Below are 15,578 nucleotides of genomic sequence, written 5' to 3' on the forward strand. Positions count from 1 at the left end.
ATCAATATTTTACCAAAAAAACACCTACTTTTATATTTATTTATTTTTTAAAAAAATAAGAAAAAGAAAATTCTTCTTTTACACGAGAGGGTTTAATGAAGTTTCAAAATGCTCATAGGTTTTGCTACTTTTTAAAACGGTCCCAAACTTTGCTACTTTTTCAGCATACTCCCTGAGTAAGTTTTACTTTTTTTGAAAATACACTCAAGTTTTGCTATTTTTAAAATGCCCCCAAATTTGCTACTTCTTCAAAATGCCCTCCAACTTTCAATACTTTCAAAATACCCGTAGATTTTGACTATTTTTCAAACTGCCCGTGTTATTCTCTCCTTTCGTCAACAGTTGTCCTCTCTCTTTTTTTCCTAATGAAATCGTCATCTTTTTTTAATTATGAAGAGTTTATATGATTAAAAAAATCATAATAGACAAAATATATTATGTAAATTAAGATGTTTAATATAATGATATTTATGAATTTAATTGTAAAAGTGCAACTTTTTTAAGTAGTAAGTATAAAATCTAGATCACGCAATTTAGACTTTGTGAACAAAACATTAAAAGACATTTATGTAATCGACCTCATATTTCTTATACAAATTATCATAAAATTAAAATATAATTTCTTGGCCAATTTTATAAATAGTCAGACAAAAATATTTTAAAATTTGTAAATGAAATACTTATTTAAAAATACTTTTAAAATTTTATAAATTAAATTTTTTTTCAAATATTTAGTTGTTTTTAAAAATACTATAAATGGAAAATTATATTAAAATACATTTAAATCTTACTTTTCTTAATTAATATTCTTCACAAATATTTGTTATCACTGTTTTAATTTGCTAGAGCAATAACTAATAATAAGGCCGGTTTTGGCTAACAAAAGCAAGGCCGCAATTGGTTGATCACCTAAGGTTCCATTGTTCTTATTAATAGCAAACCATCAATAACATTAACTTTAGAAATAAAGATACTCATTAATTAATAATTTAATTAATACATTCAAATTCAATAATAAATCACTAATCAACAACATTTATTTTTAATCGAGAAACACACAAATAAATATTTTCAAATGTTCCAACTATTGGTTTGCTTCCATCTTGCCTAGCAAGTACCAACACTAAATCTATAGATTTAATAATTTTTAATTCATAGTTCATAAAAAAATTTTGGATGGCACATTAGATGCCATGCTTTCTTAGCGACAATTCCCTACTTTGGCATCAAATGTTGCCTAACCTCTATGTCTTCCATGTGGCACATCCAATTATTTACAAATCTTTTTCTTTAAATCATAAATTTAATTGCAACTTTTATTATTATTATTATTATTATCTCTAAAAGCAAAATGTGCTTTACTTAATTATTTGGTAAGTTAACTAAAATAGAAAAGAAATCAACATATCAATTTCTAAAACTTCATTTTTTATCTGTCAAAAAGGATTAGTTGATATCATGCTTTCGAAAGTAACATAACATCTTTCCTAATCTTGTTATTAAATTACAGAAGCATAAAAACAAAAACTAATTAGAATCACGTAATGATACTTAAGCTACTAATCTCCCGCATAAAAACAAAGAGCACCTTTACCGTACGGAGGACACATATCCGGATCACGGACCCCACCTCCGAAGTGGACGGTCAAGATTGAGCGTCCATGTAATTCTCTATCTTACGACGCTTAAACCCGCGTTGCAATTGGTCGATTTCAACTGGGCCCCTCTTGATTGCAATAGCGAGGCGGGTATTAGATTGGCAGAATGGATTCGTGTTTTTTGCATCTTTCATAGATCACGCGATCGAGAGCCGTCCGATATAAGCCAGCATAACGTTAGGCGAAATCCCCGCCAAAACGGGCGACGAGGCGGAAGCCACGTGTCGGACCTGAAGGAACCGATCGCAGCCGACAGCGTAGTCTACGGGTCTCCGTACCCAGTGATTGGAGATACAATCGAAATTCCAATAATACCCCTACATTTCATCAAAATATATGTAATACCAAATTAATCACCTCGTATTATAGTGATGGTTAGGGGTACTTCCGTGCCTAGAAAACGACGAGTAGGTCGGCAAGTTTAGTACTGGGAGACATGGAATTAATTAAATCCAACCGACAATTGTAAATTATGTTTTGAAATTGGTCGATCCATGCGATCCTGGCCGTCCGTTTTCTTGGTCCCCACCTCTATGATTAATAAACGGAACAGTCGACGGTCTGGATGAGTCAAAATAAAAAGACCTACTTCTACGCACCAACCACGTGGCCTGCCATGTAGGGCAAGTAGGCCCGTTCGTTCACCTAATGGAAGTGCAGGTAAGACGAAGGTACATAGTGTTGGCGTCAGTGGGAATTATGGTATTTAGTGAAGAGACATGATGCGAATTTAATTTTGTTAGATAATGTTTAATGTACAAATTTATTCTATTAGCACTGTTAATCACTGCCGATTAGTTGAATAATTATATATTAGAGAGACAGAGAGGGGACATGGGGAATGGTTGATGGAATCTCTCTCGCTTTGTGTTACTCATCTCTCGATCGCTCGATTCTCGCTTCCCTCTCGCAATGAGCGCCTTTTGTTTTTTTTTAACTAGCTCGTTCCTCGAAACCCTTGTCCTATCGAGGGAGGTGGAGGAGATGGGATCTCGATCTTGTCATGCAATGCGTGACTTCATCTGAATCGACTGCTCCGGCGCTGGTGATTGAGACATTTTGTTTTTTTTGGTGGGTTTCTGATTGACAAGCCGGAAAATTTTCTGTATACTTGGGGGATTTCGAGCTTGGCGTTCTTTCCGTTGATTATTCATTTGGTTCCGGAGGATGGGAGGACCCGAGCTCCTGCTCTCCGGGGTTCTCATACTGAAAAAATGTCCTTTTGATTTTGGATCTGAAATTGTTTTTTTTTCCGGAAAAAAAGGGAAAATTGGTGGGAGTTAGTTTTCGAGGGGTTGGGATTTTAGTGTGCGACGAGGGTTTTGATTTTGTTGTTCTTATTGTTACTTTCTATTTCCTGGATACAGTTGATTCACCTTTTCGGTGAGAGTGATGGACGCGGCTGAATTCGAAGGGCGTTTATTCATAGCTGGTGACCCAAAGGTATTGTTGTCAATCTGTTCTAACGGAAATAAGACTCCAAAGAGCAAAGACTCAAAAGAAAAAAAAAAAAAGAACGATATCGCGAATGAATCTCGCTTGACTGTTCTAGATCAGCTTTCCCGAACAAACGTTTTGGAAAAGCTTGCCTTAACAATGCTGCCGTTGCTATTTGTTGTTTCCATGAGCATTAAGTCTGCTGTGTCGTATTCTAATAGGTCTAATACCATCTATGGCTTCTATGCCTGCAATGGTACTATTTCATCCTAAGATATTGAATACCTTTTTTAAAAGAATACTCTAATGAAATTGATAGGGAGCGTCTCAAAGTGTCAAAGTTATTTCTGCGGTTGGAATTTTATATCTCAAGAAGAAAGATTTTCTTGAGAAGACATTTGTTTAGAATGATTGGAATATGAAACTAAGTCGTCTTTTTGTTTGTGCAGGTACATGGGGAAATGTTTAGAGTGCTTCATGCAATTATTAGTAAGGTAATGGAGATCTTTCCCTTCGTAGAAGCTGCAAGACCCAGAAGTAAGTCTGGCATAGAGGCACTATGCTCTTTGCATGTGGCTCTTGACAAAGCCAAAAGTCTTCTTCAGCATTGCTTAGAGTGTAGTAAACTTTACTTGGTAATTTTCTTTTCCACATTTTTTCCCTGAACCATATTGATTTCAATCTCACTGAATGTTGTCAACATAAATTGTTTGTAAACTCCTAATTACTAGCAAAAAAAAAAAAAAGCTTAGTTTGTCTCAGCATTAATTGAACAAATAGAAAAGATGTACAGGCCTTATGTTAGTGTGTATCAGTTTTCTCAGATATCTTCTGCTGATAGTTCAAAAAAGCTGTAATTTCTACCAGGTGAGAAAATTGATGCTTTTGTTAGGTCCCTTCTCAAGAAACCATATTTCAAATCACAACCATTTGATGAATACTAATGATTTATGGGTTCACTTTTTTAATCAAGTAAATGTTCTCAGGATCCTCAACTCAGATACAATGGCAGACAAGGCAACATGGCTATGTCAATTCATGGTATCTTCAGGTAATCCAGATCTTGTTCATTGTATCTAGATTGCTCAAATTGGGTTCCAAGAACTTGGAACCTCATCCAACGAAGTATGAAGGACATGATGCCCTACAGCATTTCATATCACTGGTACAAGATGCATTATTATTAAAAATATTATTTGTCAGAGTAGCAAGCAGATAAATCAAGAAGATGTTTAAGAACAACATGCCAGGTCACACAGTGCAATCGGTTCACGATTATCTATGAGAAGGTAAATCGAAAAATTACAATTGACTATTATAGATGAAAGCATTGTTTCGGCTTCGTCGAATCAGATGACATACAATGTTTCTCAAGGTGAGCTTCGTGCAGATTTAATGGCTCTCATTTGCTGCATTAAATTTCCCCTATCCAATCGCGAATTGTTCATATCCAAAGAGCCAACTTTTCCTTGTCTTTTTTGGTTTATGTTTTTTGAGAACCTCTATGTTCTAAGAAACAAATAACAAACGAAGAAACGCCTATAGTTTTTAAAACCACTAAAATCATGGACTTGAATTCTTTTTTTGGTAAGCGGAATTATAAAATTATATTTAATAAATTTAAACTTAAATTTATTGTTTTTTATGAGCATTCTTGTTTTTATTTTATAAATTTAAAATTTTATTCTAATTGGATTAATTGGAGATAAAATTATAATTTATGTTAAGAATTTTTTTTACGAGTGGGACTAGTAAAAGAATTTATTTATCTATATTTTATAAGGGTAATCTAAAAAAATTATAATTAAAACAAAAAACCCAATCTTGAAAACTGAAGATTGTGAAGAAAATTCGGTATTTTAATAGTACATCTGTGAAAATATATTATTATTAATTGGGAATATGAATATTAATAAAAAAATGCAATACGTTTATTAAAACTATGAATTCTTTTGATATAAATTATAGCATCGCCTATTTTACAGATAACAAAACTTAGGGGGATGTATATGTAAAAAAAACCCAAATGCTCGATAACGGCGGCAGCCCTGCACTGCAGCAGCGGGCGAATTCCTCTGGCGGCTGAGGCGGAGGTGGAGGCGGAGGCGGAGGCGGAAGCGGACGCGGACTCGGACGCCCTTGGTATCTCTTCCTTCCTTTGCTTCTTTCCGGATCCGTTTACCTCGGTAATGGATCCTTTCTATCTTTCTTTCTAGGGCCAACTCGAGCCATCGTTAATGACTCCCGAAACGAAGGGCTGAAGTCAGATCCTTTACTTTCCTGAGTCTTGCTGGAATGTAAAAAGATTCGACTTTGTGTCCTTCTTTGGGATTTTTCCGTGGCCGATCCATTTGCAGTTGATTAAAACATTTTTTCCCCTTTGGCCTACTCTGTTTTTCTATCGATTAGATGTAATTTCTTCTGCGGTAATTTCTATTTTTTTATGAGCCAACGAAAATAAAAAGAAAGTAATGAACTTTTGTAATTCATTGATACTGGATATTATCAGGCTGGAGCTGTCTGATCCATTTGTAGTTGATTAAAAATGGATTAGAAAAAATAATCCATTTCTTCTGAGCCGACATTTTTTATAATTCATTGACATTTGATATGATTAGATTATAGCAGAATGGGTTAACCATCGAGAAGAGGATAGTGCACAAAGATAATTAGAATAAGGTATCTTTAGGACACAATGCTTTACTCGACATAATATGGAGAAGTCAGCCCATTTTTGTACTTAGGAGTACTTGGAGACAATTGGAGGAGGTAACGTTTATGAGTTGTCTGGCACCTCCTGTTATATGTCAAGACTTGCTGTCTCAATGGATGAACCTTGCACTTCTTAATGATGACGCCTGAGTAAGTCACCTGAAGGGAATGATGGGTTGGCGGCCCGAGTTGGTGAATTTGAGTTGGAGCTGCTAAGCAGCCATGCTAGGTGGGTGGTGAGCCATCATGGGGGAATAAGTTGATCTTGTGATAATTGGCAGTGCTCTTCTTAGTTGGGCTTGAAGCTTGAAGCGACATTTATCCACTTATCAGCCAACAATAGGTGGGTTTTCTCCTAGGGGTACCTTTTGGAGGATGCACACAATCTAGCCAAATTAACATTCTTATTAGGTACCATGAGACCTAGAGGTCACGGGTTCAAATCCTGGAAACAGCCTCTTGCCAAAGGCAAGGTAAGGCTGCGTACAATGGATCCTTTCCCCGGACCCCACATGGCGGGAGCTTCATGCACCGGGCTGCCCTTTTTTATTAGGTACCATGAGAAAGTGGCAGCCAGTTTTGTAACTGATTCTCATGTAAGTATGTCTGACAATAGTTGCAACCAATAATAAGACCCTACTTAAATATATTTTACAAAGAGATAACCCAGAAAAGACATGGCACAAACTGATTATAGTAAACAGGTGACTCAACTCATTTAAAATTAATAATTTTAAAATTGTAGTAATCTTTTATGTTATAGAAAACATTTTTTAAGAAAGATTAATTAATTGTTTATAATGTAAAATTATTTCTTTAAAAGCATAATTAGTTTTTATATTATTGTACGTGATTTTATATTGAGATGAATGACATATCTATGACACAATTCATAGAAGACAACACAATTTGAGAAATTGCACTGAGGTAATGGAGCTACTTTTACTTTCTTCATAGGTACATTTTCTGTCTATGGATGATTGATATGATGGAGCTTTACTTCTTAACTTATTGATTTGGTTTTTTTACTTCAAGCTCCAGTCATTTTGTTGTTTGTATTGAAATTTTTCTGCCCATAATGTAATTTATTTTCCATCTTGTTTTTCTGCATAAGTCATAACTCATGTTTATCCTGTATCTCTCCACTGTGGGTTGGAAGGCATTCATGCTCAATGTCAGCTGGGATTTCTGCTAGCTGGATCAACACTACTTTTGATGGTCGAATAAGACCTGATTATTCGCTTTTCAGGTGTGCTATTTTCTTTTAAAGAAATTACTATATTAAATGGTACAATACTTAAGATTAATGCAGGATTGAACCCTTGATCTCTGTCATAGACATCTGGGTGTTGTACCACCAGAGTTAGCAAGCTATAACTTCTATTGTTGTCTACCACTATCTCGTAATAGATTTATTGTATACAAAAATCTAATAGTAAAAGAAACAACATGGCTGTTAAGATTTATTGTTGCAATGCAGTCACAATAGAAAATAAATGCATCTTACTGTTGAGGTTTCCTTTGCCTAGTTGAGGCTTCTTCCTTCCTCTAAATTGAATTGGCATGAACTGTCTTTTATGTTGAGAATTATTGTGCTCTCTTACTGTTGCTGGGGCATCTTACCTTAATGAGACTGTCCCTTTTAAATTTTCTTTAGAAATGTGCTTGTCTTTCTCTTTGATCAAACGTCCAAACCATGTTAAGAATTTTGAATCAAGGGATAGTTTACATGGTCACTAAGTAATAGCATATTTTTATATTGCAGAATTTTCAAAATGTCTTGCAGGTCCGACATAGTGCCTTTTAGTTAAAATGTTGTCAATTGCACTGCAGGATTGAAATAAAATAACAAAGTATGAAGAAAAAAAATAAAAGAAGTATAATTGAACCCATTATTTGTACAAATCTGATGTCAGTAATAGGTTCAAACATTTGACAATCTAATAAATATTTAACGATTTCAAACAATGGAATCATTTTTCTTCCATGACATGCGAGCACTTTGGAAACATTTTTTTTTGTGAGCGATAGGACATGGAACATCTTTTCCTCTATTATGACTTAGAATAACCCCGCATAACTCGTGAATATCTTGTATGAGCAAAGGGGGCTTCATCAAGCTTTGCTACTACTTGCTACAACTCTGTGAGCATCATGTTGAGTTACTATACAGACCAGCTCTGCTACTACTCAGTACGACTCTACTATACAGGCTGGTTCTGCTACTACTCAGTACAACTTTGTGCACATCATGTCAACTCACTATATAGACCGGACAACTTGCAATGTAGCTCTATGAGCGTATTCTTTAGCCCGCAAATAGCTTCGGGAGGACTGCATGAGCATGGGAGTTCGCTTTTTTTTTCTTCTTCATCTTCTTCTTCCTTCCATCTCCAATTTGCCACCGGTATTGTGTGTCGGTAATCCAATATGGTATCTAAATCATTTGACTCCGACTGATCACCTAAACTCAAGTTTGGAAAGAGATTTTAAAACCTAGAATTACAATGAACTCTTGTTGTAAATATTATGCATTTTTTCATGATAATCCAGTTTACTTTGTTCTATCTTATATGTATTTTTAGTTTTGAACTCGATAGTTTCTTCTTTCTATTACTTGGAAGTTATAACATGTCACAACACCCAAAGTTTTGAACTTAGATTGGTAGTTCAATTAGTGTGGGTTCATTGATCCAACTGATTCAATCAGATCAAATTAGAAATTTAAAAAATAAAAGTTTAGCAAGTTTGCTCAACTAATCTGGCTTGAGTTCAAAGATTTTCTTTAGGTTCTCTGGATTTGCCTATTCTTAACTTATGCTGCGGCTTAATTTAGGGTATCAGTTCCTGGTCTAACCAGATAGTATATTTGTAGCAATTGTTATGCCCCCTTCTGGCCCTTCAACTAGTCTCTTCTGTTTACTTAGATTGAATTTTGAGACTCTTTCTAAGTAATCATTTTCATGGTTGGGTAATTTAGATGTCTATAAGCATTGATAAACTATTCTACAAGATATTCTCGAGCTACAACTTCCTTTTGATTGAAGACTTAGGTTCATTCATATTTGCCTGTGATTTTGTTCAAAAAGGTTTGTGTCATGCAGGCATGGAGTTCTTCCACATATTCATGTTAATTCACCAAAAAAATATTAAATTATTTATTATTTTTTTAATCTCAGATGCAGGAGGACCTACTTCACATCCAAACAATCTTATTGGCTGCACATGACAAATGAATTATGTGTTTCAAGAGTCCAGGTTGCTGCAGATTACTCAGACTCAGTACCTGATTCATCTAATCATAACAGAAATTATGGTTACCACCCACTTGAAGAATTGAAAGAACGTAAGAAGAACAAAAACAAGAACGTGAAGCTTGTAGATGCTGAAATAGCTAGGACGGTAGTTGAGGTACTCTTTGTAGTTTTTTGGATGTGGAAATTTCCACATTGTGGATGTGCTAGGTTTAGCTCTTTAAACCTAAACATGTGCATTTCTTATGGTGAATATGTGTGCATGGTAGGCAGAATGTTCTCCATTACCATAGTATCATATTGTTTGTACTGAGTCTTCTTTTTTTGGCACATTAGCACTTTTAAAAAAATGTTTAATACCGAAAAGTGCAATTGTAAAGCTTATTTTTGTGTGAATGCTTTAGATGTGCTGATCTGACTACTCAATTGCAGAAAGTTCATGATTTCCAAGGTCTAAGGATTTCTGTTTTTTTAGGCTAATAACAAGGCTTTGCTAATATTTCCTGGAGGGGTACATAATGAACCACATCGCCATGTTGCATGGGCAGAATTTCATTATGTCATTGATGACTATGGAGGTCGGATTCTTGATTAACATCTTTCCTATCTGGCACTCAATTTTTTCATTAACATCTTTCTTCTATTTGTTCCAGATATATTTTTTGAGTTATTTGATGATGAAAATATTTTGCAAGATCGCAGTGCCAGCAGCCCTGTGGTAGGCAATTTCTCTGGCACGAATAGATCACTGTTTCATAATTTGTATTTGGAAAGGAAATGCTACAATTTACCCACTTGAATTATGTTTGCAGATAGTTCTGATAGGTTATGATTCCCTTATATATGGAGCAAACAATGCAGTTTTTGACACCTTTGAAATGGATGAAGAAGATGGTATTGAGTTGCCTGAGTTCAAGGAGGTTTATGCACTCAAAATAAGCAGCCTGCAATCTCACTGACTAATATTTTGTTACCAACTCTGAAGAATTAAAACTATTGCAGTCTCATTTCTTTGCATCTATTACAGATTGACGATACAGAAGTAACTGATACTCTTATAAGTTGGGGCATGCCAGATACTTTGCGTTACACTCATCCTCTATTTTTTGCGAAATGTCTAACCAAGGTAAAAAATGGATGTCTAATTCATAAATGGAATTTATTTTTCCAACCTTGCAGATCTGATTCTTGACCATTTACTCATTCGGACATGCCTTTTCATGTCGTTTTGTCTACTTATTTATGGATCATTGGAGATGCATTGTTAACAGATCTCTGACAGAAGTACTCAATAAACAAATTACATGGTAACATTGTGCCATATGTCACTTTTTCTCCCCTCCATTTTGTAATAGAGCAATTCATTTTGTCATAGATTTGCTGAAAATGTTTAATCTGTAGAAACTCGAAATGAAGTGACCTTCCAATGGGTTCACCAATAGGTTCATAAGTTCATTCAAGAAGTTCCTTGAGTCAAAGTATTCGTAGTTATCAAGTTTATTGAATTATGCGCTGATATGCTCTGTGAGCATATTATAATACTATGATTGCATGTGTTCCAATGGTTTCCGTGGCAAGATGAAGTACATTAGTTGATGCGATCAAATTCTTAGAATAATCTTAGAAAACCTTAGTAAACTTGATTCTTTCGAGGAGTAGATTTATCACATTGCTTTCGTTGAGAATTTTGTTCATGAATGTCATCAAGGGTAACCTCAATAAAAATTTTTATATGGCTATCTACAGGTTGTCCATACAAAATTTGAGAAGGTGGACTTTCCATCAAATGGGCTTCAAATTGTTGGTTGTCTAAGACCTGCTTTTATAGATGAAGAATCTTATCTGAGGAAGTTGTTTTACCACGATGAGGACAACTATATTTCTGATTGGAGAGGTAATTCATTCAAAATTTTGGTTGGTGGTGAATTCAATATTCCAATAAAAAATATGGTTGTTATTTTCTTGTATTATTCCTAATATAGTGTAATTTTGACATCATGGTAAAAAATGTAATGACCACAACATCAATGTAAGATTCCAAAAAGCCTTTCTTTCAACTACCTACTAGCTGTATGAACTGATCAGTTATACATATTTTGTGTAGATGTGGGTTTGCTGAATTTTAACTCGAAACAAGTCGGCAGAACAATAAGCTCAACATTTTACAAGCTGGAGATCATGACAATGGATTTAAGTTCTGTATATGGTGATCAGGCAAGTTCTCCTTTCTGTGTCAAGTGGGATGAAAAAATAATGATATTGGAGTTATTGTTAAGAGACACCTATTGCGTAGTATATATAGGACTAAAATGACTCAAACTAAAACATTCAATGGGAGAGTAAACCTACTACATAACTCTACAGCCCCTTAAACTGGAGGATAGAAACTACTTGTGTCCGACTTGTTACATAAACTAGAATTACAAGAACATAAACTGACTAAGAAATGATATAAAAAATAAAACAATGTAGTTCAGATCAATGTGTTGATTGATCCACACATTGATAGAGAGAGGATGAGGTGAGGTCTGAATGATGCCAACAGCAAACAAGAGGGGCTCGACAACTTCTTGATAATTGGCACAGTGGAAGTTGTTCAGCTGAAAATGCAAGCAGGAAACTCCTCAGTGGAAGATGTAAGTAGGAAAGAAAACTGCAAGGAGGTTGTTTGCTAAGCAGTAAGCAGCTGAAATGCATAGAGAAGAAAGATGAGGAGGTTTCAGAAAGATTCGCAAGAGTTAAAAGACTAAAGAAGCTTCACAATGCCTGGAAAGTTGTGAACTCTGGATGAATAAATGGAGGATTGGATTTAGATCAAATGGAGAAGCTGACAGTGGGAAGCTAGGATGTCTTTTTGCCCATCAAGGAGAATGGGCTCGAAAGGCTTAAGGCGAGATAGGATGGGAGGACCAGAAACTGTCAGTTCAAAGGATGGAGGATGATAGGATCCTGTTAAAGCAGCAACAGAAGACAACAATGAGGAAGATGAGCCTAAGGAAGGCATCCACGGTGTTGTGCTGTAGTGGGTGATTGCTTGAAATCTTACCGGAGATAACCACACGGCTGAAGGAATGCAAGATAGGAAATCCAACCTTATCTCCTTTCCAGAAAGGGTTGGGGAATGTAAGATATTACAAATTCCACCCCTTCGTATGGAGCTTTACTTGATGTTGATCCTGGGTCTTTCAACGGGTAGAAATCTCATCTTTAATTACCTTCAAACGATTAGAGGACATGGTAAAATTCAACCCTCCACTTTTGAAGTGAATAATTTAAGATTGACAAATTAATTGTGGTGACCTTTGTCAAATTCACCCCTTGAAATCAGGTTTTATTATATATGTGGGAACTAGAATTTTGGCAGGTGCAACTTTTATCATTAATTACATTTGAGTACTATAAAATCTTTGATAATGGCAAAAAATAGTGCCAAACATGTCGAATATTTATAATGGGAAAATTTTATTTATGATTTCCATTAAATGAGAAAACAATAAAAAAGGTCACATTTTTTTTGGATAAGGTATAAAAAAGGTCACATTGAATATATGAAAAGTGATCTCTACATATTCTAAAAAAATAAAAATGAAATATCTTCAGTCAGTTGGATTTTACTGTTGGAGGATTTACAAATAAGAGGTAGCAATAATTATCAAATTTTAAGTTAGATGCATGAACTACAACTATTACATAGTATATATAGGACTATATATATCCTAGAAACATTCGTTGTGGGCTAAACCCACTCTACATAATTCCTAATATCTCTAATAATTCTAACACTGATTTAATAGCTATGTTCACTCATAAATTTGGTAAATGAGCTATTTTTTCTTGGATTTGTTAAAACCTATCTTCACAAAAATGGTCTTCCTTTCATCTTTTTCTCTCCATTATCTTCGCAAGTCAATAATGGATGCCTTGGCGCAATGGTAAGGTTGCTGCCATGTGACCTAAAGGTCACGGGTTCAAATCCTGGAAACAGCCTCTTGCCAAAGGCAAGGTAAGGCTGCGTACAATGGATCCTTCCCCCGGATCCCGCATGGCGGGAGCTTCGTGCACTGGGGCTGCCCTTTTTTTTTTTTTTTTATCTTCGCAAGTCCATGGTCCATATTCTTAAACAACACTGCTGTTCCATCCATGCAGTCAACAATTAATCTGCTAGATTTTCAAGATGCAGAACCTGATCTGCTTGCAAATTCTGCATCAGCAATTATGGAGCGCATTAGCAAATATGGAGCACAGAGCAGTGTTGCTCTGAAAGCTCTCTGTCGCAGGAGGAAAGGGCTTAATGTTGAGGTGACTCCTTTTTGGAATGAAAGATATATCCTTTGACTTTGGCAGATTGAATTTGTAGCTGTTGGCTACTTATTTTTTACATTGTTATTTTTGGGGGCGATATAAGTATGCTAGATTGCTGTCCTGACACATTATAACGGTGGAGTTTGAATCTTTTTTATGTTAAAGTTTGTTCACTGTTTTGAGTGTCATGTTCTGGATGAACCTGAATCTCTCTTGACTAGCCTTTTGTTAATTTCCAGGTAGCAAATCTCATCGGTGTAGATAGTCTTGGCATAGATGTAAGAGTATACTGTGGGATGGAAGCTCACACTCTTCGTTTTCCATTTAGTGCTAGAGTAAGTATTTTCATAGTGGGAACCTATTTATTTGTCTTAACATTGTTTTTCCATGTATGCTTCTTCAAGTTGAGTTAATATTTACTAATTGCATTAGCCATATGATCTCTTCATTCTTTACTACTTTATATTATATCCTGAATGGCCTTCCTTTGTGCTTCTGTTATTGAATTTGTGTAAATTTCAATCAATGTTAAGGTGTTTTCACTGAGAGTTATTTCATGTCAAAGATAGTCTGCATAGATTTATACAATTATGCATAGTTTTATTGCATTCTTTAGTGATGCGACTCAAGCATCTAAATGGATACGGATAGTGATTCTTTTGATCCAATATTGGTAAAACGCAAGAGGATCCATGTTAGTGGGCAACTACAATCTCCTCTAATGTTGGTTTGCTTTGAGTTGGGAAAATGCCAAACTAATTTATGTACGAAGAGTCTCCACTCATAGACTTTTAGAATCCTTACTCTATCCCAATTTTACTCAACATGTTCTGTTAGTTAGTTTTACATATTCTGCTTAACTACTTTATATTTTTAATTGTCTGTATCAATCTATAATCGATCCATTTATCAACACAGGTTATTTCTGAAAGTGCAGCTGAAAAGAAGATCAAAAAAATGCTTTTCCCACAGTATCACAGGAAAAACCTAAGAACTGCAACAGATGAGTTCGCAGACTTGTAAAGTTGCCTTCTCTTTTCATGATCAGTGATTTCATCTTGAACAAATTCAATCTTTTTTTTTATGAGAAATAACTTCAGAAATATTTAGTTCTGTTTGCATCCAAGAGCAGCCATCGCTTGGCTATCCTATGCAATAAGGAGTAGTGTTTCTTGTGTTGGTTTGAAGCTGAAATTTGAAATGAAAGCATATGAAGAGAATTGATGAGTGTAGAACAAGAATGCGGCTGCTAAAATGGTCAATCAGTTACCAATTTAGCATTTGCAGGAGTTTGTAATAGATATGGTGGCACACATGCCAGTAAACCTAACTAGTTAGCACTCCCAGCTTGTTCTTATATATGGAACAGATGCCCTGTTTGTGGGCTTGTACTCTGAGTGAGGTAGCAACTTTCATCACATACCATTTTATTTTTATTTATTTTTTCCCCAATAATTTGACGAGCTCAAAGAGTTCACATGGAAATTAACTGCAGTTCATTGAGAAGATTGAGAACCAGCTTAAACTCTTTTGGTTGATAATGCTGTAATGGAATGGATTGTGTCATTCTTGTCTGAGGCCTAATATTTTACTTTTACTCAGACATTAATGTATCTGGTCTAATTTAAAGTTCAAATGAGCAAACAAAAATAAACTAGTATATCTGTGAGTAAAAATAAAATGTGCATTTCGATCCAGAGTTGTATGTTTAATTTTATATCAAAAAATTTAAATCAAAATTCTCATAAGAAAAAATTGTTTTACCCTATAAAATGTACATTGTTAAGTTGCAAAATAGCTGACCCATAGTTCCATATGACTGATTTGGTTGCTCAAGCACCAATCTTACAGGATCATCTCATCAGCTGAGATGGACAGTTATGTAAAATCCAATTATATTGTTGCATGACCTACACAAAGCAAAGATATTGATCTTGAGTAAACAAACATTGAAAAGTTGGCAGATCATAACATGGAAAACTTGGTAAATAACATATTGCATTAAGCATCTGATGTATTGATGTTAATTGGCAGGCAGATCTTTAACTTGCTTTCCTGAAACAAAAGTGACTATAAAAGAGAACAAAAGAAATATTTGGCAATGGAAGATTATGAATATTAAAGGGTACTTCTGGATGTGTTTACTCTGTGTTGGCTCTATATACTTCCTACCATTAGACAATGATATATCTTAAACCAGGTAACAACAAGCTTG

General features: G+C 35.0%; 1 protein-coding gene across 2 annotated transcripts; it reads left to right on the plus strand.

Moving 5' to 3' along the window:
• Positions 1 to 5,173: 5,173 nt before the first annotated feature.
• On the plus strand, positions 5,174 to 14,818 carry LOC141841625 (uncharacterized protein At3g49140-like). Of its 2 annotated transcripts, XM_074729806.1 has the most exons (12): positions 5,174 to 5,237; positions 6,967 to 7,056; positions 8,987 to 9,218; positions 9,537 to 9,639; positions 9,715 to 9,779; positions 9,874 to 9,981; positions 10,089 to 10,187; positions 10,808 to 10,955; positions 11,166 to 11,275; positions 13,208 to 13,360; positions 13,603 to 13,698; positions 14,282 to 14,818. In XM_074729806.1, the coding sequence occupies exons 2-12, from the start codon at positions 6,980 to 6,982 to the stop codon at positions 14,384 to 14,386; spliced, it is 1,296 nt and encodes a 431-aa protein (XP_074585907.1). In that variant the 5' UTR covers positions 5,174 to 5,237; positions 6,967 to 6,979; the 3' UTR covers positions 14,387 to 14,818. The 2 variants fall into 2 exon arrangements, with proteins under 2 accessions (XP_074585907.1, XP_074585908.1); XM_074729807.1 differs by lacking the exon at positions 5,174 to 5,237 and having other exon boundaries at positions 6,908 to 7,056.
• Positions 14,819 to 15,578: the final 760 nt, after the last annotated feature.

This window comes from Curcuma longa, chromosome 11 (genome assembly GCF_044706935.1).
Source record: "Curcuma longa cultivar G26 ecotype Majalengka, Jawa Barat chromosome 11, ITB_CL_G26_1.1, whole genome shotgun sequence".
Taxonomy (NCBI): domain Eukaryota; kingdom Viridiplantae; phylum Streptophyta; class Magnoliopsida; order Zingiberales; family Zingiberaceae; genus Curcuma; species Curcuma longa.